Below are 24,720 nucleotides of genomic sequence, written 5' to 3' on the forward strand. Positions count from 1 at the left end.
AGTTCTAATAATCTTAGGTTAATCTATATATTTGCAAATGTGATATAATATAAAAAAGATATAATCCATGCATAGATGAGAATACCTCATCAACTGCCTTTTGCCCCTTCACCTCTTCTTTATCTTTCATTGAGTTTCATTCATTAGGAGTTAAATGTTGCATACTTGCATGAGAAGATTCTTTTACCAAATTACCATCTTCACAACAGGAGCAAATACAACCCGAATTCCGGAAAAGTTGGGACGTTTTTTAAATTTTAATAAAATGAAAACTAAAAGACTTTCAAATCACATGAGCCAATATTTTATTCACAATAGAACATAGATAACATAGCAAATGTTTAAACTGAGAAATTTTACAATTTTATGCACAAAATGAGCTCATTTCAATTTTGATTTCTGCTACAGGTCTCAAAATAGTTGGGACGGGGCATGTTTACCATGGTGTAGCATCTCCTTTTCTTTTCAAAACAGTTTGAAGACGTCTGGGCATTGAGGCTATGAGTTGCTGGAGTTTTGCTGTTGGAATTTGGTCCCATTCTTGCCTTATATAGATTTCCAGCTGCTGAAGAGTTCGTGGTCGTCTTTGACGTATTTTTCGTTTAATGATGCGCCAAATGTTCTCTATAGGTGAAAGATCTGGACTGCAGGCAGGCCAGGTTAGCACCCGGACTCTTCTACGACCAAGCCATGCTGTTGTTATAGCTGCAGTATGTGGTTTTGCATTGTCCTGCTGAAATAAACAAGGCCTTACCTGAAATAGACGTTGTTTGGAGGGAAGCAAATGTTGCTCTAAAACCTTTATATACCTTTCAGCATTCACAGAGCCTTCCAAAACATGCAAGCTGCCCATACCATATGCACTTATGCACCCCATACCATCAGAGATGCTGGCTTTTGAACTGAACGCTGATAACATGCTGGAAGGTCTCCCTCCTCTTTAGCCCGGAGGACACAGCGTCAGTGATTTCCAACAAGAATGTCAAATTTGGACTCGTCTGACCATAAAACACTATTCCACTTTGAAATAGTCCATTTTAAATGAGCCTTGGCCCACAGGACACGACGGCACTTCTGGACCATGTTCACATATGGCTTCCTTTTTGCATGATAGAGCTTTAGTTGGCATCTGCTGATGGCACGGCGGATTGTGTTTACCGACAGTGGTTTCTGAAAGTATTCCTGGGCCCATTTAGTAATGTCATTGACACAATCATGCCGATGAGTGATGCAGTGTCGTCTGAGAGCCCGAAGACCACGGGCATCCAATAAAGGTCTCCGGCCTTGTCCCTTACGCACAGAGATTTCTCCAGTTTCTCTGAATCTTTTGATGATGTTATGCACTGTAGATGATGAGATTTGCAAAGCCTTTGCAATTTGACGTTGAGGAACATTGTTTTTAAAGTTTTCCACAATTTTTTTACGCAGTCTTTCACAGATTGGAGAGCCTCTGCCCATCTTTACTTCTGAGAGACTCTGCTTCTCTAAGACAAAGCTTTTATAGCTAATCATGTTACAGACCTGATACCAAATAACTTAATTAATCACTAGATATTCTCCCAGCTGAATCTTTTCAAAACTGCTTGCTTTTTTAGCCATTTGTTGCCCCCGTGCCAACTTTTTTGAGACCTGTAGCAGGCATTAAATTTTTTTAAATGAGCTAATTAAGTGGATAAAAGTGTAAAATTTCTCAGTTTAAACATTTGCTACGTTATCTATGTTCTATTGTGAATAAAATATTGGCTCATGTGATTTGAAATTCCTTTAGTTTTCATTTTATTAAAATTTAAAAAACGTCCCAACTTTTCCGGAATTCGGGTTGTATATATTTTTTTCTCTCATTTTAATGTAGATGAATCCAGATTATTCTACATGCAGAAGTGTGCGCCAGCAGTTAGTAATTTGCATAAAGCACCCCCAAATAAGATATTTGCGCACAGCCACTTCTATAAGTCATTTGTCACTTTCGGCAAACAAATCACTGCACAAAACTAAACATCAAGCTGTAACATATTTTCTGTTACTTTGAAATACATAAAACTCATTTGGGTCATTGCAGTTTCTAAGGCCACTGGGAGAATGTGAATGCTGCATATATGTGGTTTCAATTTATTCTAGATTCAAAATAAAGAAAAGTGTTAACTAATTGAATAATCATGATTTCTGCATCACTTTAAGTCTAATTAAGATTGTCCTGGCCTAGCTTAAAATACTCATATATTTTAAAACTAAATAGCCAAAAGTTTAAAAACTAAATGACAAAGAAAACCGAAAGGATTAAATAAAAAAAAACTATACAAAACTAGAAACATAAACAAAAAACAAAAAACATGCAACAGAAAAATAGAAAATAAACAAAACTAAAAACAAAATGAGAAAGAAAACCGAAAAGATTACAAGAAAAACAAAACAAAACTAGAAACATAAAAACAAAAAAGAATCTAAATAAACACAACAAAATATTATAAATAAAACATAAGCAACATAACTGGAACATAAAAATGCAACCAAAAAATAGAAAAACAAAACAAAATGAAATTTTTTTTTTGAAATAACACAGAAAAGATTAAATGAAAACCAAAACAAACCCAGAAACATAAAGAAAAACAAAATAGAAACAAAATTAAAACAACAAAAACATAAAATAAACAATTACAAATTACACAACGGTACCCCATGTCCTAACCAGGCGTGAAACTATAAACTGACAAGTAATAAATCCCTTTTTTTTTTCTTGTCCTAACTTCCCAACTTGAGTGGGGTGGTTTGTTTACTAGGATGTGTCCTAACCTTTTTCCAGTGCTGACAGGCCATCATGGTGGTCTTGTTGATAACCGCAGTGGATTGTGGCATGAGCGTGCCCAAACCTGCACCAGAACAAAATGCCCTCAGTATTTAGTGCCAGATTATGATCAAAATCATTTAAGCATGACAGATAACACCACTCACAATCAGATATATAGTAGATTATTCTTATAGTTTATCATACATTCATAGTTTATATAACCATCACACACACACACACACACATCCTAGCCTAAATGCAATAATCCATGAATCTGTGTGTTTTGTTTATGTGTACAGATGCAGGAGTTGGAACAGAGAGTGATTGAGGCCGATCGTCGGGCAGAGAATGCTGAAAAACAGGTATGGCTGTTGTACCACTATCCCTCTTTTTGTTTATTTTCCATAATTTACTGTATTTGGATAAAATTTGGACATAGTAGCTATCCTATTTTCCAGAATTTTCATTGATCATTTATTAACAATATATAACTCATTCAGCTGCAGTGTTCCTTGTAATAAATCACAAATTGGCTATTTTTTTTTTTACACTACTGTTACTTTCATAATTTGTTGCTGTTGAAGTTACAAGGTTAAATGTGTAATAATAGCCTTAGCTGGCAAATATTATCACACCACACCATTTTATTCAAGATCAATATTTGTATATTTTTGTCTCAAATTGTAGAATACATTTTAAAAATGATAACATAGTAAATCATGGGAGCATAAATTGCAACCCTTTCCTGAAAATTACAATCATAAAAACCACATTTATCTTGAGGATTTAACCAAGATTGCCATTGTAGGTCCACATAATGGAGGAGAAACTGAAGTCTGCAAACGTGCAGCCCAGTGAATCGGAAAACTCGTTGTACAGGCGTTATCAAGAGTTGAACAGTCAAATTCAGGAGAAAGACATGATCATAAAGAGACTCGAAGGACAGCTGGAGAAGCAGGTAAAGAAAAGATCTCACAGAGAGGAAGAGATGGCCATGTGTGTTCATTAAACTCTCAAAACTGCCTTCTTTATCTGCAGAACTTGGTTCGAGCCCAAGAGGCAAAGATAATTGAAGAAAAAGCTGCCAAAATCAAAGACTGGGTCACATTTAAGTTACGAGAGGTGAGTTGAAACATAGAACCATGCATCAAAACATTTGATGAAACAGAGCATGCTGTTTATCTTTCTCCTCTTTGTGTGTCTTGTAGATGGAAACAGAGAACCAGCAGTTGAAGAAGGCAAACCTGAAGCAGGCCGAGCAGATCCTCATACTGCAAGACAAGCTTCAGAGTAACCAGAGTTTCTTTCCTGTTTTCTTTCCTTTTACCATTAGTTTGTATATATCTCACTGTGTTTCTGTCAGCTCTTCTCGAGAGGCCCATGTCTCCAGCGGTGGATGCCCACCTGGTCCCCTCCAGCCCACTCCACCCACCCAGCTGCCCCGGGACACCGCCTGCCCAGGAGGAGGGTTGGAGATTGACAGGATCTCGCATAGCCAACTCTACAGGTACATCGTCATTTTTTCAGGTTTACTCATGGAACATAAATTTTTTTTTGACTAATTTTACACTTTATTGTTTTTAAAATCCACTTATTAAGATAGACATGGTTTCTAGGTAGCAACCATTTTCTGCCCTCAGCTTTAACCAGGCTTCTTTTGATACTTTAAGATTTCTTGTAAAAACAACCTGTTTCTGTTTTGATTGATATTTATTGTACTCAGTTTTAGCAACAATGTCATGGCAATTATTTAAGTTATTTAGTTTTTTGCCATTTTCATAAATTCCATAAAAACAACAACTGTGTTCAAATGGTACATCAAGACTTTATCAAAATAATTCTTAAATATAATTAGAATTAACAAAACATATTAGTGATGCACCACAATTATTAGTCAAAGGTATTTTTGTTGAACGGATTTTACACATTTCTACTGTAGTACTTTTTGGTTAACATTTGTCAATGATTTTGGCCCGTCAAACTTATTTGCCTAAATTTTGGGGATCACTAAAACATATAATCATAAAATATTTAATAGTAAAATAATTAAAAACTTTTGTAATTATTTTGAGCTTTCTATTTCTGGTCCATGTTGCGCTTTTTGGGGAAATTTCGGGGGATCACTAAAACATATAATAATAAAAATATTAAATAATTTAATAATAATAATAATAATTTTTCAATTTCATAATTCAAAAATGAAAATTATTAATTAAAATAATTTCTATCATCTCACACTTTTAAATGGTCCACGTTGCACTTTTTGAATGTGTCAGCTTTCATATTAATTTTTTGCTGAATATGTGTTTATGTCCACGTTGCAAATTGCAGATAGCAAAAGGAAAATCACGGAGGGTTGCGATTCTGCTTTTCATAGTGCGTCTTTACTTCCCACATTACAAGACAAAGGAGACTCTCATAAGTCTAGTCAAGATGGTGTTGACAACACAATCTCAATAAAAGAGAGCGCAGAGGGGGCGGAGCCTTCTTTTGGAGTGGCACGTGAGAGAGCAGTGGGAGGAGCCTCAGACAGAGATCACTCTTCAGACGAACTCAACAGCAAATTTCGTTCCCAGCGTCTTCGCTCTTCTTCCTCATCCTCTTCCTCATCCTCCTCAGCGTATGAGACTCCTGGTCGGGGTGGCTTCGACACACCTACCCCCACTCCTAAAAGCCCTCCACCTGTGTCCCTCTCACCCCCATTAGTATGCTTGCCTCTGTCATGCCCCTTCCCTCTTGCTTTACCCTTGGGCACCAGCATGACCCTGCCCAAAGTTCGTACCCCTCTAACCCCCCGTGACAGCATCCAGCTTGTGAAGAAACACCACAGTCAGCCGCAGCCCGGCATAGAGCGCCTCCATCAAGTCAATATCAGTATTGATATTGGAAACTGCACATCTCCGTCCTGCCACAGTCTGGTCCCCGGGACAGTTTCCACACATGGGCTAGAGGAGACGGACATTGATGAAGGGCCTCCGGAAAGCATGGAGGGTGTGATGGAGGGGTCTGAGATGGAATCCCAGCCCACTGATGGAGCCTTATTTGAGGGCTTGGCCAAGGAGTTTGAAATGATGGACCCAGAAGCTCTTAAACCACCTACACCACCACTGCACCGATTTCCTTCTTGGGTAAGACAGGAAAGATTAATTGGGCTTGGACCTCAAATTGTGTGGCTTATTGAGAACAAGTTAATAAGTTGGTACAAGCACTTCTTGTAATGTAAATGAGAACCTGGTTCATTTCTACATTTTTAGCTTTATTAAACTTAGTTAAAATATAAAAACAAAATAATTCACCAAAAACAAAAACATTCCATCATTTATTAATTTTTATTAAGTTAATAAAACTTTGATTATGACATTTTAATATACATATAGTAGCATACAAATGGTAGTATACACACTACCATTTAAACGTTAGTTATTTGTAAAATTATTACTGTTATTCTGCCAGGGCATAAACTAAAGACATTTATAATCTTACTAAAGATTTAATGAATGCTGTACTTTTGAACTCTCAATTCATCACAGAATCCTTAAAAAATTATCATGGTTTTCACCAAAAATATTATGCAGCACAACGGTTTTCAACATTGAACATAATAATGAACGTTTATTGAGCTCCATCATATTAGAATGATTTTGAAGGATCATGTGACACTGAAGACTGAATGATGCTGAAAAAAAGCTTTACTTAAGCTTTAAACAAAAAAGCTTTAAGAATAAACTAATGGAATAAAAAAACAGTCATTTTAAATTGTAATAATATTTCATAGTATTACTGTTTTTACTATATTTTTGATCAAATAAATTTAGACGAGACTTCTTACTGATCTTACCGTTCCTGGCAACCACCCACATCACCCTAGCACTATAGTAGCCAGTTTTCTATGATGAATCTATATCACTGTTTTCATGTTACTTGGTGTGTTTTTCAGGAGAGCCGGATCTATGCGGTAGCTAAATCAGGAATGAGAGTCTCAGAGGCCTGTCTTGGAGCTAAGACGATTGGGAGAGGTCAGTCAACCAATCAGTAACAATCACAGATCACTCAGTTTATGTCTGTCACCAGCAACTTGCTGGCATTTCTTGCAACTTAATGTTATAATGCCATATGAACAGATGCTCTTGGATCCGTCAATTAGAAGTCAGGACTTGTTTGGTGTCACTTCCTCTGACCTAAGGGGAACACACCTGTGCAGGTGTGATCTCCATTCATTCAAGCTTCTAAGAGGCTTTTAGAGACAACTGGGGTGTAGACTGTGAATAGAGGGTGAGAATGGAAGCCCTGCTTTTCAATCAGCCGTGATGAAAGGATAAAAGCACTGTGTAATTATCTCAGCGTATTTCACCTCTCTCCGCCTCAACTTACAAGAACGGTGCTCTATTCTGCAGTGAGACACAAGTCTGGTCATATATTTACTTTGATACAAACTTACTACAATGCTTTGAAAGTGACGGCCACATTTAACTCTTCCACGCTGTTACCACTGAACATCGAGCGGTCGGCTGAAAAGTTGATTTTAGGTTGCAGATCCTGTGTAGAAGTCTAAACCGGGTCACTTCAACCACAGGTGCTGTTTTGGAGCAAAGTAATATTAGCGACCGGAAATTTTTATCTAACCATCATTGACAGGCGCTGTCATTTTTGTTTAAAATGCTGCTTTTAAAACCGCATGCCCTCTCTGGATCATAATGCATGGGTTGCACTTAAACAGAGACGGGCTGATGGGAGCAACTATGGTGGAGAGATGCCGTTGTGATAATTTGCCAGTCAATAAATAAAGAAACTGATTAAGTGCTCTGAATAAAAGTGACACACATTTAGCTACAGTATGTACATGGCCATACAGAGTTATTAACATGTCCAGATTTTTGGTTCTTAGCCTGTTAGAAGTATAAAGGGTTGCTTTAGTCATGGAAAACCTGGAAATATGAAGGAATTATAAAACTGGAATTTTCAGGCTTAAAAAATATTACATTTTCTAGCCTTGCTCACCTAAAAAAAAAAAAAAACATTTTGTGCATTTAATCTTTATTGAATGATCCTTCAGTAATTATAAACAAGAAAATGACTGAAAATGAATTGGACATAAAAGAAATAAATACAACCTGGATGCATTAAAGTAATCAAAAGTGACAGTAAATAAATACATTTTATTATGTAACAAAATATTTCTATTTCAAATAAATGCTGTTCAGCCTTGTTTTCAACATAAATCAGCACATCAGAATGATTTTAGATTTTCTGTATTTTTGATCAAGTAAATGTGGATTCCTTTCAAAAATGTTAACATTTTGCAGACCCAGACTTTTTAATGGTAGAGTTTACCTGCTATAAAAAAAGAAAATTTAACTGAATAAAAAAAATAAGCTAATTAAATGTACGAACGCCATATTTGGCTATTTCACTGGTGTCTGTAAAAGGAAAGGCCTTATGAAATTATATTGAAGTACCCACCCAGGCCCTATGAATTTTTACAACTTTGCAGACTTTATGTAAGTGTCCATGTGTTGTTCGGTTGTTTCTCCAGTATCCACCCAACCTCAGCACTCAACAACCGGCCCCTTCACCCACCTCATTTATAAGAACATCAGTGTGCCTGTGTACTCCACTCTTAAAGGGGTAAGACTACATCATTAGTATGAGACTTAACTGATTCTAAGCTTCTAAAATTGTTACATAACAAGGACTGAGAGAAATCTTAAAAAAAAAAAAACTAAATGTAGTGTCTTTCTCATCCTTCCCACAATGTGCCTCTTCTCTTTCAGAAAGCAACTCAGATCAGCAGCGTCCCTCTCCCTGATGATGACTCGGGTTCAGAAGACGACAGCAGTTCATTGGCCAGCCTGCACACATCCACATTGGTGCCAGATAAGAAGGGCAGTACCCCAGGCAGCCCACGTGCTGTCAAAAGAGGTGAGGACATCTGTCAAATAACACACTCTTGGGCTTTCAAAATCTTTTAACGTAATAAACTAGTTTGTTTAATTGTTTTGTAATAATAAAAGTGTCTAAATGTAGTTTTTAAAAAGGAAATAAAAAAAACTTATTTGAAATACTCAAAGATCCAGCTTCATCTCTTGGACATGTCTTTTGTCCCGCAGGTGTGTCTATGTCCTCCATCAGTTCGGAGAGTGACTATGCCATTCCTCCGGATGCTTACTCACTGGACAGTGACTGCTCCGAGCCGGAGCACAAGGTGCAACGAACCTCATCCTACTCATGCGAGAGTGTCGGACCGGTACGTTTCTGAGCTCCACATTTGAGCCGCCTCAATATTTGACTTCTAATCAACATCACCATCCAAAAATCTAGAGTCTGTAGATGTTTCAGCTATTACTCCAGTCTTCAGTGTCACATGACTTGATCATGATTCTCACATTAGCATGCCTGTTATTAACATATCGGCTGTCCCTCATCCTATCCAATACCTCAACTTAAATATCTTCCTAACTATTAATAAGCAACAAATTAGGAGTTTATAAAGGCAAAACGGTTTGTTAATAGCGAGAATGCATATATTTTAGTACATAGGTTCTTCAGATGATATTTGTAACTATTATTCAGTCTATTCTTACATTTTAGTATAAGTCAAAGGAGGTCTGTAGTACTGGAGAAAGCTATCAGTTAGCATTCCTATTCACCTCAATCCTATCCATAGAGTTAGAAGTAAGACAGATTGTCCATGTTTAATGGCTTTGTATGTGCCTTTCAATACAGGAGACTCTAGAGAAGACGGGTTACTTGCTGAAAATGGGCAGTCAGGTGAAAGCTTGGAAGAGGCGCTGGTTCATTCTGAGGAACGGAGAGATCTTGTACTACAAGTCACCGGTGAGTAGGGTTTTCCACGACTCTGCAGCGGGATTTGAGAGACGGTGTGAGGGAAGGAAGTTTAGAGTTACACTACTGATGATATCTGCCTTTGTTCTGCTCTCACAGAGTGACGTGATCCGGAAACCTCAGGGCCAAATGGAGCTGAACTCTTCGTGTCATATAGCCCGCGGAGAGGGAGCTCAGACATTCCAGGTGAGAGTCGCACGCTGATCCACCTAAACCGCCTTTAACAAATCTGTCAGCCTGAGGCTTTCAGACACAGCCTGATATGGGTATGCATTTTGAGGGCATGTTCAGCTGCTGTTATTATTGGGTTTTCAAAGGCGTAATAGTAATAATAACGGGAAATTATGTATAATTTCCACTTGAATCAGTGTAATCACAATTTGGGAGGAATTGAATATCATAATCATAAAATATCTTGCCGTATTTATTGTAGATCATCTGGACGTGTTTTACTGTTACCACATGACTCGCAATACATTCCATCATGGTCGAGATGATTTAAAATCTTCACTACTCTTTATGCCAAATTTTCAGTTTCCTTATGAATGACAGAAAGACTTATTAGTTTTTCATATTTTAATATTGCTATTTAAATATGATAGGCTCATAACTCGTAAGACATGGGAAATACAGTTGCAAATGGACTTGAAATTTGGCAGTCACTGTGCGTTTGTGAAAATGCAAACGGTAATATAAGATTTGCAATTGCATTTGCATTGTCACAATTTATGCATACACATATTGAAAACGCAACTGAAAATACAATTTGCAATTAGTCCAGAAAATCCTTCCATAAATTCTACTGGACGTTGCATAGTGGTAGCATTAGCCATAAAATGTAAATATTTATATGCTTATCGGAATCAGACCGAATTTTAATACCAGTGCCATCATAGTCATTGAATGATTAATCAGTTTTGTTGACTAAATCTCTGTCCACATTTTTCTCATTTGCGTGTTATTTCCAGTTAGTTACAGAGAAGAAGACCTTTTACTTGGCTGCAGACTCCCCAAATATCCTGGAGGACTGGATCAGAGTTCTCCAAAATGTTCTCAAGGTCCAGGCCAGTGGACCAATTTCCATGGATAAAGAAGCTAAGCCCACAGTGCGAGGCTGGCTAACTAAGGTAAGAGCACACAGGAGTGTTATTAAAGCTTTGACATTATTTACTCATCCTCAAGTTCCAAACCTGTATCAGTTTTTTTCATATATTGAACACGAAAGAAGATATTTTGAAGAATTCTGAAGAACCCAACAGTTGTTGTTCCCCATTGACTTCCAGAGTAGGGAAAGAAATACTATGGTAGTCAGTGGGGACCATCAACTGTTTGATTACCAGCATTCTTCAAAATATATTATTTTTTTGTTCAGCATAAGAAAGAAACTCATACAGGTTTGGAACGACAAAAAAATATTTTTGGGTGAACTATCCCTTTAAGATGTGCGAATGATCCCATCTCGCTTAGCCCAATGAATATTCGTTTAGTTTTACTCTTGAATAGGTATTAGCTTATGACGTAAGCTGCAAACTAACACTAAAAAGTTTAATAATTCATCTAGTCAAATCCACAGTTTTAGAACATTGTATCTAGTCCAGCATCTCAGTGCATCATATCATAAAAGGAAGAGTTTTGACATGTAGAGTCAAAAGTTGTTGGGACTTCGCCACATCTGAACGTTTTTGATTGACAGTTCAGGATATAATTAATGTTTTCTTTTACTGTATGTGGCTGTGCTTGTGTATTGTCTTGTCAAACGGATGTGTTCATTATGGCATGATTTGTCTGTTTGAATGCATTTGATGACTATCCATTTTCATTTTGACAGATAAACTGGAAGTAATATAAACCACATATTTAATATATCGAGCCTGTTTACACCTGGTATTAAGATCCTGTTTAGCTTCATCTTTCTCTCTCCATATTTTTGACGATGTCTTTATTTTACTACAGGTGAAACATGGTCATTCAAAACTTGTGTGGTGTGCTTTGATTGGGAAAGTCTTCTACTACTTCCGTAACCAGGATGACAAGGTGGATATCTTTAAGCTTCATTCAATTCAAAGTGATTTTAGTTTCCATGAAGGTTCATGTATGTATTTTAAATGTTAAAACCAAAATTAGGCTAAATATTCAGGTAATCTGTAAATTAATTTATGTTAAGATGCTATTGTGCTGAGAACAAATATGTGTTTGTGGCAGTTCCCACTGGGTCAGCTACGCGTTCGGGAAGCACGGGTGGAAGAAGTGGACAGGTCATGTGACTCTGATGAGGATTATGAAGCAGGTGGGCGGGGCTTCCTCTCCTCTCACTTCACTTTAGTGGTTCATCCCAAAGAGCAAAGCCCCACCTACCTGCTTGTCGGCACTAAACAAGAAAAGGTACCACTTACACCACAAACACAATCTGAATTTTGCCTAGCCTTTACCTGAATGCTGCTTTTTGTTTATTATAATACAATATTGTAAAATCTTTTGTTCATATGCAAATCCATTCTCTATGAAGGTATGTGATTATTAGTGTTGTTAAGCACAACGCTTTGCTATGATGACAGCATTAATATTTAAACAAATCAACTTTTCAACAAAATAACATTAATAAAACCAGAAATATACAGTTGTATACACTAGCTTTTAAAAGTTTGGGGTTGGAAGGATTTTGCAATGTTTTTGAAAGGTCTTACGCTCACCAGGGCTACATTTATCTGATCAAAGATACATTTAAAAAAAAAGTTAAATTTTATTGCTGTTTAAATGACCTGTTTTCTATTTTGTTATATTTTAAAATGTAATTTATTCATGTGATTGCAAAGCTGATTTTTTTTAAAAAGATTTTTTTTTTTTTTTTTTTTTTTTTAGCAGTTATTACTTCAGTCTTCAGTGTCACATGATCCTTCAGAAATTATCCTTATATGCTGATTTGGTGCTCAAGAAACATTTCTTATTATTATCAATGTTGAAATCAGCCGTGTTGCTTAATATTTTTTTTTTTTTTTTTTTGAGGAAATATGCTAAAAAAAAAAATTCAGGATTATTTGATGAACAGAAACAGCATTGAGTTTGTGACTCATAAAATATCATAATATCATTATGATATTTATATACCTCTAATACCTCTAACATCATAACACATTTAAAGTATTATTTTGAATTTATTTCAATTAACAAAAATGACTGAGCTACATTACTAACTTAGGTTTGTCAGCATCACTTCAGCTGTTCAATAGTGTCACTCCTTTCGATAAATGAAATGAATCTCAATTATACATCGGCATTCAAACCTAGTCCTTTGCTGTCTCTCTCACAGGACACCTGGCTGTACCACCTGACCGTCGCGGTGGGCAGTTGTGCCAGCTTGAGAGTGGGCACAGAGTACGAGCAGCTGATTGGCAAGCTGCTGGATGTGGATGGAGACCCAGGTCAGAAGTTACTTTAAAATATCCCCCAACCAGACACATCTAAAACATGTACAACTGCTTCTCAAGTCACTTGATGGATGGTTTTAAATTGAGACATACAGATTGAATGACTCTAATTTAGACCCCAGACAGTGTTTACGACCAGTTCTTATGGCCTGATAACAGCTGTTGTCCCATTTTAATTTGTTTTTCAATCTGTTGTGTGTTCATGCGTGCAGACTCGGCTCTGTGGAAACGTGAAGTGTTGTGTTTCAGTAAAGAGGGTCTGCGGTACCCTCTTACCACGCTGCCCTCCGAGGCTCTTCAAACAGAGGCTCTCAAGCTCTTTAAGGTGAACGCTCTCGTCTCTGTTTTCTTTTACTCTCACATTCACAAACGCTCTAGTCTTTATGTCCTCTTGTTGTCTTTATCTTCCTTGAAGAGTCACTCCATCTCTCGAAACACTTCTAAGTTGTCCTCGTCCTCCTCTCCTGAGGGTTGATGGTGCCGTCTTGTCCCTGTGTGTGAGAGAGCTACTGTCTCCCACAGCAGGATCAAAGGCTGTGATGGGAGGCCTGGTGCTCATTATAGCGCAGGAGATAATCAGCTGGATTTGGCTCTGATTGACGTAGAAAAAATAAACTCTCTGCAGTGTAGTCATGTTGGGGAAGCTGCTTTGAAACTGTCTAGATACATGCTACTCATATTTTATAGTAGTTCAGACTAGACTTTTTCAAAAGAGTAGTAGTTTGATATGGTACTCGTAATAAAATCAGAGAAGGTTTTTTGGCACAAAACATTTAGGATCTCTATTACGGTGTCACATGGGAACACGGAAACTAAATCATGGCTAACAATATAGAAAAAAACACTCTAAACTGAAGCAGAAACAGCTGCTGGTATCAAAATAGCAGGCTGGTCGATGAGCAGTATAATTTGAATGCACATGATGAAATTAAATGAGTACGGCATAAACTACCATTTTAAAATTCGGGGTCAATTCGGAGTAAATGTGGTCAGTATATTAAGGAAAATATTAGGATGCATAGCTGTTTTAAAAATGGATCATAAGAAATCAAATCAACATATTAGAATGATTTCTAAAGAATAATTTTGACACTGAAGACTTGAGTAATGGCTGTAAAATTCAGCTTTGCCACAGAAATAACAGAATAAAAAATTTTTTTTACAATATAATTTTTGTACTGTATTTTTGATCAAATATATGCAGCCTTTCTTATCAACCTCAAACTTAGTAATTTAAACAAATAATTAGACTGGATGATATATTAATACATTAAAGTATTGTCTTCTTAACTGATCATGAGATGGCTTGATCATTGTGAGTGTTGTTACGATTAAAAATAATCTAATTTTGAGTTTGAACAAGAATCCAAAATAACTGAACTAACAAGCCATCTAATTTCAAAATGAAGTGAGCAAATCAGGTATTTTATTCATGAATGTACAATTATTAATGAATAGAGAGACGGTGTAAGAATTAAGCATGCATAAAAACGGCCAATGATACAAATAAAATGGCCTAATATATTCCGTTATTTTAGTATTAATTTATTTATTATATTATAGTATTTATTAATATTTGAATAAGGTGAGGTTTTATTGATATGTTTTGATTTTATTAATTTTTTCATTTCATTTTAAGTTTTTAGTAATTTTGTTGTGTACTTACGGTATGTCATTTTTGTTTTTGTTTTGGTTAATATTTCTGTTCAGCTTTTATTTTTATAATTTTTTATAAAAGTTAAGTACTTAAACTTACTTTATTTTATTTAGTTGCCAAATCGACATTTCTGATTTTTAAGTTGTTTATCACATTTTTATTTTACAATTCATTTAAACTTTATTTCAATAAAAAAAAGAATTTGTAATAGTTTTAGTTTTACTTAACAATACCAACACTGCATATAATGTTTAGATAAATATCTAAATATGATAAAAGTAATGCTCAGCAGTTCACAAAACAGAGGGAAAATAAAATATCTGCTTTTTGGGGGTGAAACACTTATGATGCTGAAATATCTTAATAGATTTATAAATGTGAATTAGGATGATACGCTTCTTCGGTTGTAAATAACTAGGTTATTTTGTAATGATTTAGTTGAGCGAATGATTTAATGATTTAACTTCACATAAAAAATATAGTTGCTTGTTGCCACCTACTGGCTTAAACATGCAAAAAAAAATTAGCTAAACAAATCAGGCAATGAATCCAAATAAAGCTTTTTGGTAAATGGGTTCAACACAGACTTTCTAGGAGAAGCTACATGTAAATAATGTAAAAAAAAAACTTAATTAGAGTTTGATACAGTTGTCCATTCTGCGAGAATTGCAGTTAGTAGCATCACTACTTCTAGTAATGACTTCTCAACAAGTGGCTCTCAGCACTTTGTGTGGGAAATGGCACTAGCCCTGTAAAGTCTCATTCTGAGGACAACTCTAAACATTTCATTCTGAGTTCACAGAGGATCGCTGACAGCATTTGGAGAGATAGTCTCATTCCAGTTAAACGTAGTTTCTCCTCAGGCTCCCGTTTTCTATTGAGAACCCTGTTCTCCGGAGGTTTGCAGACATTATGCCCTATTGACAGTTCAATGGCGTATCTTCGAGAGCTAGCATCGAGCGCAGCCCTCAGTGCTCTTTGAAGATCAGAGGGGCTTTTTAGGTAGTCATTTGATACTGAAAGAAAAAGCCTCCCACTCTGAAGTAATGAATGGGGGGTTGACAGCTACATCCTGACTTGATTTAATTAGCATTTTAAGAATTTCTGTACGAACAGAAACGGAATGTTAATAAGAAAGTAAAGCGTGTTGTTGCACGCACTGTCTCTATGGCTACAGAACCAGCTGTGTGTGCTAACATGTTGTGTGAGGAGTTCGCCGTCTTCTGGTTGTTATGTTCACGTTACAGAAGGTAGTGCCGTGTATTTCTAGCTTTTCTCTGTCCGCTCATATGGTTTAAAAAAAAACTTTTATGCCAATTTCAAGCGTCTCTTTAAATGTCATGTGGTGTCTATCAAGTAAAAATAATATATTTTTCTTGCATCTTGCACATCTAAAAATGTCACGTGAAATAAAATGTAACTCAATTATAAATTAAATGAATTATAAATCGAAATTTTATTTTATTTCTCCATAAATATAATATATTTTGGGTGGCCTTTACACTTAATAAAATTTTACAACTGAACAAACTTTGTGTGATCGTAAAAAGGTCAAGTTATCTGACATTGTCTTGAACAGCATTTTAATGCATGTTTGTATAAACTAATAAATGACGAAAAAATTTAGTGTCATTGACCTACTCATATACAAATAAGTTATGGTTTTGCCCCCCTGGTAGTCATGTCAGCTGTTCATCAATGTGCTGGTGGAGTCTCCCTCTATCGACTACCACACCTCGCTGGCCCAGAATGCACTGCAGGTGTGCCTAACGCATCCAGAGCTGCAGAATGAAATGTACTGTCAGCTGATCAAGCAGACCAACTGCCGCACTCCTCACAACTATGCCCTCACACAGGTCTGTGTCATATCTGTGCACACACACATTTCACACTGTATCATCATATGAAGATTTTTATGTTTCTCTATCTCGCTGCTCTTCTTTTTCTCTCTCAGTGCTGGCAGCTGTTATCATTGTGTGTAGCTCTCTTCCTGCCTCAGCACCGTTTCCTGTGGTACCTCAGACAGTACCTGCAGCGGAACGCAGATCCCAGGTCACTGGCCACACACTCACTCACTCACTCCATGAAGTACAATGTCTAATCATTTTTTCCCTCTCAGACTAATTCTCAAATATAGATTTATATTTTTAGAATATATACAAATAAATCTGAATATGTAGTTTGTGAATAGTTGTATTACAGATATTTGGAATTACAACTATATATTCAAGATTATAACTTTGGTTTTGATTTATTATAAATACATAATTTGTGACCCTGGACCACAAAACCAGTCATAAGGGTCAATTTCTTGAAATTGAGATTTATACATAATCTCATAACTGAATAAATAAGCTTTCCATTGATGTACGGTGTTGATGTTAGAACAATATTTGGCTGACAACTATTTGAAAATCTAGAAACTGAGGGTGCAAAAAAATCTAAATATTGAAAAATCGCCTTTGAAGTTGTCCAAATGAAGTTCTTACCAATGCATATGACTAATCAAAAATTCAGTTTTGATATATTTAAAGTAGGAAATGTTCAAAATATCTTAATGGAACATGATATTTACTTTATATCCTAATGATTTTTGGCATAAAAGAAAAATCCATGCTGCTACAAAAATAATAAGAAAAAAAAGTATGGAGTTTTGATGTGCTTACTGCAAAACAAGACTTAAATACGGCTCCGAATAAGGGTTTTTGCAGTGATGCCTCATGTAATTGAATTTGAAAGCCTGTGTTTATGTGTGTACACCCACAGGACTGAAGTGGGGAAGTATGCTGTCTACTGCCAGCGCTCTGTAGAGAGAACTTTACAGAATGGAGAGAGAGAGGCAAAGCCTTCACGAATGGAAATCCTGTCTATTCTGCTGAGAAACCCCTACCATCACTCTCTCCCTTTCAGCATACCTGTTCACTTCATGAACAACACTTATGAGGTACACACAAACACGTTCTGTTCCCATTGGTCTGGCATTTTATAAAGCCCACTGTATCATGCTTGAGACACACATTTCTAAGCCCTGTAAATTATCAACATAATTAACTTATAAACCTGTTGTACACAATCTACTGCATGCCTTCTGTCCTCTGAATCATAGTCTCTATATGTTTTTTTCATCTTTGGGCTGTGAAAAGTTAAGAATAATTTTATTGTTAGTAATATTTCAAGATTAATATTTACTGGATTAAAGCAATCATTATTATATTGCATTGCATTGTATGTTTTGCCCCCCTCAATTAAACTGCAGATATTATATCATACAAATAAGCATTTAATATCATCTTGCTAAGACATAGGCCTATTATTGGGAGATATTGAGTGATATTTATATGCATTTCAAAGTAGTATTGAAGTAGTCTGCTGTACTGTTATAAAAACCACACTTGTTCACATTACAAGTTATCAGATCTCACTTTTTTGGCTATATAAATAACAATTGCACCAAAATGTATTTATTTTATTCTCACTTTAGGAATATGAACTCCATATTCTTATATATCACACTATATGAACCATTAAAGCCTGATGTATCAAATATGATAATCAACAAAAACACAATTGCATTTTTAAAAAGAATATTATGTGTGAAGTTTCAATAGACCGTTCCATTTAAAAATTAATAAATACTTGAAACACTTGGTATTAAGATGCATTCAGGATTTTAGACTCAATTTACACCTGTATATGATGCTGAAATGGCGTTAAGAAGAAAACAAGCAAACAAACAGACACCTGAATTCAGCATTGACTCCCAATACTCTTGATATGGTCACAAAGATGGATGTCAATGTCAGGTGTAAACCGTGTCTTTGATGTATTATATGGAATGTATATGTTTTATATAGCAGGACTTTCAGAAAGCTGCTGCCTCTTACCTTCTTCCATCTCTCTCTAGGTTGTAGGTTTTGACGGTTCCACCACAGTGGAGGAGTTCCTGAACACAGTCAACCAGAGAGCAGGCATGAGGAAGCCACAGATTTCAGGCTTCGCGCTCTTCACAGACGACCCCTCTGGAAAAGACCTGGAGCACTGCCTGCAGCCTAGCAATAAAGTATAATATGAACATTAAACTCCAGATATTCTATCATATAAATAAGCATTTAATATCATCTTGCTAAGACATAGGCCTATTATTGGGAGATATTGAGTGATATTTATATGCATTTCAAAGTAGTATTGAAGCAGTCTGCTGTTCTGTTATACAGTCTATTGAAACAAGTACAAAAACATTTAAGTCTACATATTCCGTGCTGCAAGGAAATTTAAGGAATGCTTTTGTTGTTGTTGGTTGTTGTCTTCTGCTGCAGATTTGTGATGTGATCTCAAAGTGGGAACAGGCACTGAAAGAGCTTCACCCTGGAAAATATGAGGGAACACGCATTGTCCGTCTCACTTATAAAAGCAGGTTTGTTTGAGAAACTTTGGTTTTGTATCTATTCAAATCAAGTATTAAGAATGTTTTTGTCAATAGGTTAATAATGTCAGGGTATCTGATCTTCCTTGTAGACTGTGTTTCCGAGCTCAGGCCAAGGGGGAGACTGAGCGAGAGCGCCTCCTGCTGGCATATCAAGTAAATGAAGAGGTACAACAAGGGCACTTCCCTGTCAGTAAGGAACTGGGCCTGGAGGTGGCTGCGCTGATGGCACAGGTGTGTGTGTTAAAGTGGATCCAGTGTATTTGAAGTGGTGGATCATAAATACATCTCCCTCACATTTCTCTTTTAGGTCGAGCATGGTGACCTAGAGCGGCCAGCAATGTCTCCCACTGGTTCTTCTCAGTCAAAGACCCAACAGCTCCTTCTGCAGGTACTGGAGCGGTTTTACCCTAAACGCTACAAGCAGGAATACAGCATCGAGCAGCTTAGGTAAATTCACATTAATTTTGTGTTCATTATAATCACTTCATGTTCACAATTATATTATATTATATTACATTAGTGGTAATTAATCTTTAGCAGTTTATTTACATTATGCATGATATATGATATAACTTCTTTTTTTTCAGTATGTTCATTCACAATTATTATGTATCACCAGATCTCATCATATAATCTTATATAACAAAATAAAAATTTTCACAATTTCACAACAATTTTCAAAAGAAAAAAAAGGATGATATGATTGATTGAAAAATCATTAATTGTTTTGTGGTGTGCCTTATTAAATTTTAGGACAACTTCATGCAATTAGTATTATGTATAATAATATTAATTATTATTATTATGCAAAGTAGGTACATTTTATTTATAGAGCACATTTAAATTCAGCTTACATTGACCAAAGTGCTGTACAAAGTAATCATAAAGTAGAGTAAAATATAAAATAAAATACAATTTGAATGAAAAAAATCTAAGATAACAATTACTAATCGATAAATTTAAAACCTACATATATATACATATATAAATACAGATTTTTGAAATAATTTATTCTAAAGTGTTTGACTAAATAATGCCCCATTTACAAATGAAAATAATGTACATTATGTATACATTTGTAATATATATATATTTAGCATTTAATAATATACAACTTTAATTTAGTATAAATATATATTTTAATATAAAAATGCAGCTTTGTGGAATAATTTTTAACATATTATAATTTAGTTTTATACTAATGTTTGACAATGGAATGCTCTATTTTACCATATTATACTTTTTATTTTATTTTATTAACTGTACTATGATATGCTTACCGTTGTTTTTCTTCATTTAAAAAAAACATGCAATCTAAAATGTTCACTGGATTGAACTTTATACAAACACTTTACTTTGTTAATTTAATCGCAACTGTCCCACAGGGAACTCGCTGAGCGTTTGGCCACTAAGTGGTCTGTCCTTCGTGGATGCACAGCCTCTGAATGTGTGAGAATCTACCTGACCGTGGCCCGCAAGTGGCCTCTGTTTGGTGCCAAGCTGTTCAGTGCCAAGGTAAGATCAGATGTATAGTAAATAAGGTGACTGTTTCCTTAGCCACTGACAAAGCTGACTGCCATTTTATACACAACGTCAACCACCTAAAAAGATTTTCACAAGAGGGCTGTTAAAACATGACAGAATTTCTCCTTTTACTCCCACTCTGTTGGTGCGCAGCCATTGCCTCCCTCTTCACTGGAGCAAACCCGAGTGTGGCTGGCTGTTAATGAGGATGGGCTGAGTGTTCTGGACTACACAATGGTGAGTGAATGCGGATACTTGCTCTAGTTATAGTTTCAGAAAGTAAGACCGCATTAAAGCAATATTATGGGTCATTTACAACTTAAGCTCTTAAGTGTGCTGTTGATTACCACAGAAAATCATTTAGGCTCCCTCAGGTTGTAAAAACAAAGAAAAAACATGCTTTTTTTAAATGAAAGCCTATTAGTAAAGTGTGCAGCACCACAAATATAAAACTATAATACAGTTTTGAAAATATAACAGTAAGAGGGAATATGATGTAACTGTAAACCTGAACAATACATAGAGCTAATTCCAAGAAAATGTAGGATTAAATCATACTGTTTGACAATACAAATAAGCAAATACTCAATACATCATATAGTACAAATTACTTGATTAATTACTTAGAGTCTAAGTAATATTGAAAAGTTTCCACTGTGACATCCCCACCATTTTTTTAAACATTGATCGCACATTACCAGTTTTTACCAGTTACCAGATAAACTACGTTTATCCATGTAGAAAAGTATATACAATTTAACAAAATCATGAGCTTCATATTTCTGCTTTAAACCCTCCTGTTCACACACCTGCTGCACTTTTTTTCAGGCCTTTAGCGTCCTCTCTTGGCTAAGTGAAATTCAATTAAATTATAGTTTCGTTTATTTCTTCCATTTTCTAGGTTTCAAGAACTATATTATATTTATATATTGGCAGGTGTGCTTGTTTGAAAAGCTGTAGTCCTGACATCTTGCCAAGTTGGCTGTATTCACACTTGGAGAGAAAGAATAAACAGGGTCAGGCAAACTCTGTAATTTTCTGTTTTTTTTATTTTTATATCCTTTTTTTGCTTTAACTTCTTCATTCACTCACTATTCTCACCAGCTCACAGAAACAAAAATTTTGCAGAAAAGATACAGAAAAACAAGAGGAATATTGTGATATATTATTACAATTTATTGATATTATGACTTCTTGTTATTATTTCAACTGTATTGTATTTTGATACATTTTAAAATCCAGCCTACTTATTGTAACAATATAAAACAATATAAAAGTCTTTACTGTTATTTTTGCTTGATACATTTAATACATCTTTGGTGAATAAAAGTATTTAATATTTTAAGAAACGAGCAAAAAAAAAACAGTAGTGTTTATATTTGTGTGCTCTGCTTTTCTTCAGCACCCGTTAGTCACATATCCATACCATTCAGTGATCACTTTCGGAGGCTGCAAGGAAGATTTCATGCTAGTGGTCAGCCAGATTAAAGACCAGGCTTTGGCCAAGAAGACTGTGGATAAACTTTTATTTGCAATGGCTAAACCGAAGGTAAGACCTGCTAAGTCACAAAAGATACAGTTTAACCGCATTTCCAAATGAAGCCAGTAAAGACGGAACTCTGATGTGGTGCTTTAAGCATTACATTTTATGATCTTCAAAATCTGAAGTGTGTTGGGGTGAAATCATAACTTTAAAACAGCTTAAAACCTGAGTTGAACTCTTACACCCCCCTTTGAAACCACTATCTGAAAGACATCCAATGATAAAAACAGGTTTTTCAATGAGAGTTTCACTCATGCAGCATTACGTGATACAAGAAGTGAGCTCGTATATCATTGTGTCTTTTTGGCCTGATACAGTAAGAGCAAGTTGATGTATTAATCTCTCTCTCTCTCTCTGTCTCTCTCTCTCTCTCTTTTTCAATGCTGTAGATCCTGGAACTGACGCTCCTCATGGCTAGTTATATAAACTACTGGACCTCAAACTTACCAGGATCCGGAAACCAAAGTCAAGGCTCAGCGCTGGGGCCTCAAGGAGACAGGAAGCTCTGTGACATTGACAGCCGACACTTCCCATCAATGACATACACCACCAAAGGCCCCACTCTCCTTTAAAACCTCAGTCTCCAGGTGTCTGGATACATCACATGGTCTAGAAACAAATAAAAACACAGTTTAGGAAATGCTTAGATCATTTACTTTGGGAAACAATTCAAAGATTTTGTGTTTGAAGTTATTTATTGTGCAAAACAGACACTACTTGCACATTGTTCGTAGTCCAAATACAAAAAAATAAACCCATCGGAAAGTGGGTTTTTTAAATGGAGACTTGAGAAGATCACCCACAAAGTCAGAGCAGATCCAAGAGTATTTTATTCTTGAATGCTAAAAGGTTTGGTGTTTGTTTTTAAGGAATTAGAGCTTTTAGACTGGACGTCCAGTTAAAGGCACAGTTTGACTTTTTCATTTGTGCGTGACATGATTTTATTTCTGTCTTTGTTTGAATTTTTAAATGTTTAGTTATTTTTTTTTTTAGTTTTTTTTTTATAATGGTTCAGGACATTTCCACTGTTTAACGGTACATTCATTTATGGTACCATCAGTCATTTGAAGTTTATACAGTGAATATGAGAATGTGTAGAAGCATTACACAGATCATCTCTAATACATTAGCACATTTAGCGGAAACTAGCTAACCAGTATATAAAAGACAGTCTTATGTGGTACGTCACTCAACAGCAGTCTGTTGTCTAGTGGTAGTGTAACAGGGTTGACAAATTCTTCTCATCTATCCAAGCAGGAAATGATGTGAAAATGTCATCAGCACTATGTGAAGTTATAGAGTTTAGGTTAAAAGTTTTTCTTATTTCTTTTGTGCCATTTTCCATAGTACTACCAAGCAAAATGCTTAATCTGAGCCAAACTGTTCATGTAGTGACAAGTTTTATGTTATACAGTAGTTGCAGAAAGGCACACATTTAGGCTACTTCATATTTGCTCGCTAGCCATAGCCTTGCCTCTTAAATAAAGAAAAAAGAACACAGCCACACATTTCTCAACATGACGTTAATATGTGCAGGATCATATATTTTTTCGCGAAGTTTGTCGCTTGGGAATGGACATAGTTATACTGAAATTATTATGACAATTTTTTTTATTTGATTATTTTTTTTTAACATTAGGTCTTTAATATTAGCATATTTACCACAAAGTGCATGTTTTCAACCATAGATAATTATTATTTTTTTCCATAATTCATTAAAACTTAACAATAAATACAAAAACAGTCTACTTTGTTCAATAAAATAACTATTTTTAATAATAATCAAGTGTTTCAGAAACTGATAATTGAAATAAGTAGGTAAAGACACACACTGTACCAATAATAGGCCAGATATTAAAGATTGGAGGACGTACGGATGAGATTTGAAAAAGAGCTGTAATAATGACTTGAATTATTCTATGAATCAAACCACTGTCTCTGTATTTTGAATATTTATTTTGTTTTTTTTTTAAACTTTGTTTTTTTTTTCAGTCTAACCAACTTATTTTTATTCAGTTCTTTTCTAGAAACCTTGAAGCATCTAAAGTGGCTTAGAAATAGTGTCACATTTGTTATAGTTAAAATCCAAGCCCAAAAATGTGGTTAAACATTCAGAGGTGATGCTGTGAGAGCTTCATATTTTATGTGCATATGGAGGTTGTTGCAAATAAAAAAATAAAATAAAATAAAAAAAAGAATTGTTCTGGTGTTTCCTTTTCGATCATTTAATTCTTGCATTTCATTTCAAGGATTTGTTGACATTATATTGCATTTATGCACAGTTTGACTGTTGTTAAACTCTTCATGTTAATCACTTGCTCTATCTATTCCATTAGGTATATTAAAAAGAATTCTCTTTTAGGCTTTCTGTGTGCCCTTAGCAGTCATAGTAAAGTCTTGTACAGATTTTCAGAACAGTTTGTTTAGAATTACTTGTTCTTATGTTGCAAAAAAAAAAAGGATGAATAACTGAAAAAGTTCACAGATTTGCTGGCCACCGTGTAGATTTATAGACGG

The 24,720-nt window shown here is 35.5% G+C and overlaps 1 protein-coding gene and 1 long non-coding RNA gene across 2 annotated transcripts in view; one reads left to right on the forward strand and one right to left on the reverse strand.

The window, feature by feature from the left end:
- Positions 1–24,386, forward strand: part of plekhh1 (pleckstrin homology domain containing, family H (with MyTH4 domain) member 1) — a 41,148-nt gene extending 16,762 nt beyond the window's left edge. The window contains exons 3-30 of the mRNA XM_059520703.1: positions 3,085–3,147; positions 3,594–3,743; positions 3,824–3,907; positions 3,994–4,075; positions 4,149–4,292; positions 5,117–5,913; positions 6,723–6,801; positions 8,319–8,410; positions 8,557–8,704; positions 8,893–9,029; positions 9,509–9,619; positions 9,728–9,814; positions 10,597–10,755; positions 11,582–11,662; positions 11,831–12,010; positions 12,936–13,047; positions 13,266–13,378; positions 16,390–16,566; positions 16,665–16,762; positions 17,477–17,654; positions 18,615–18,770; positions 19,027–19,124; positions 19,226–19,367; positions 19,444–19,583; positions 20,522–20,651; positions 20,814–20,897; positions 22,063–22,209; positions 22,593–24,386. Coding sequence (XP_059376686.1) covers positions 3,085–3,147; positions 3,594–3,743; positions 3,824–3,907; positions 3,994–4,075; positions 4,149–4,292; positions 5,117–5,913; positions 6,723–6,801; positions 8,319–8,410; positions 8,557–8,704; positions 8,893–9,029; positions 9,509–9,619; positions 9,728–9,814; positions 10,597–10,755; positions 11,582–11,662; positions 11,831–12,010; positions 12,936–13,047; positions 13,266–13,378; positions 16,390–16,566; positions 16,665–16,762; positions 17,477–17,654; positions 18,615–18,770; positions 19,027–19,124; positions 19,226–19,367; positions 19,444–19,583; positions 20,522–20,651; positions 20,814–20,897; positions 22,063–22,209; positions 22,593–22,775 — 4,152 coding nt within the window. The 3' untranslated portion in view covers positions 22,776–24,386. The remainder of the gene's footprint in view (positions 1–3,084; positions 3,148–3,593; positions 3,744–3,823; positions 3,908–3,993; positions 4,076–4,148; positions 4,293–5,116; positions 5,914–6,722; positions 6,802–8,318; positions 8,411–8,556; positions 8,705–8,892; positions 9,030–9,508; positions 9,620–9,727; positions 9,815–10,596; positions 10,756–11,581; positions 11,663–11,830; positions 12,011–12,935; positions 13,048–13,265; positions 13,379–16,389; positions 16,567–16,664; positions 16,763–17,476; positions 17,655–18,614; positions 18,771–19,026; positions 19,125–19,225; positions 19,368–19,443; positions 19,584–20,521; positions 20,652–20,813; positions 20,898–22,062; positions 22,210–22,592) is intronic.
- Positions 13,372–19,551, reverse strand: LOC132112941 (uncharacterized). The gene is made up of 3 exons (XR_009425059.1): positions 19,431–19,551; positions 18,595–18,759; positions 13,372–13,645 (listed from the first exon to the last, which is right to left on the reverse strand). It is a non-coding gene; the product is annotated as an uncharacterized LOC132112941 (long non-coding RNA).
- Positions 24,387–24,720: the final 334 nt, after the last annotated feature.

Source organism: Carassius carassius, chromosome 32 (genome assembly GCF_963082965.1).
Source record: "Carassius carassius chromosome 32, fCarCar2.1, whole genome shotgun sequence".
In the NCBI taxonomy this organism is placed as follows: Eukaryota; Metazoa; Chordata; class Actinopteri; order Cypriniformes; family Cyprinidae; genus Carassius; species Carassius carassius.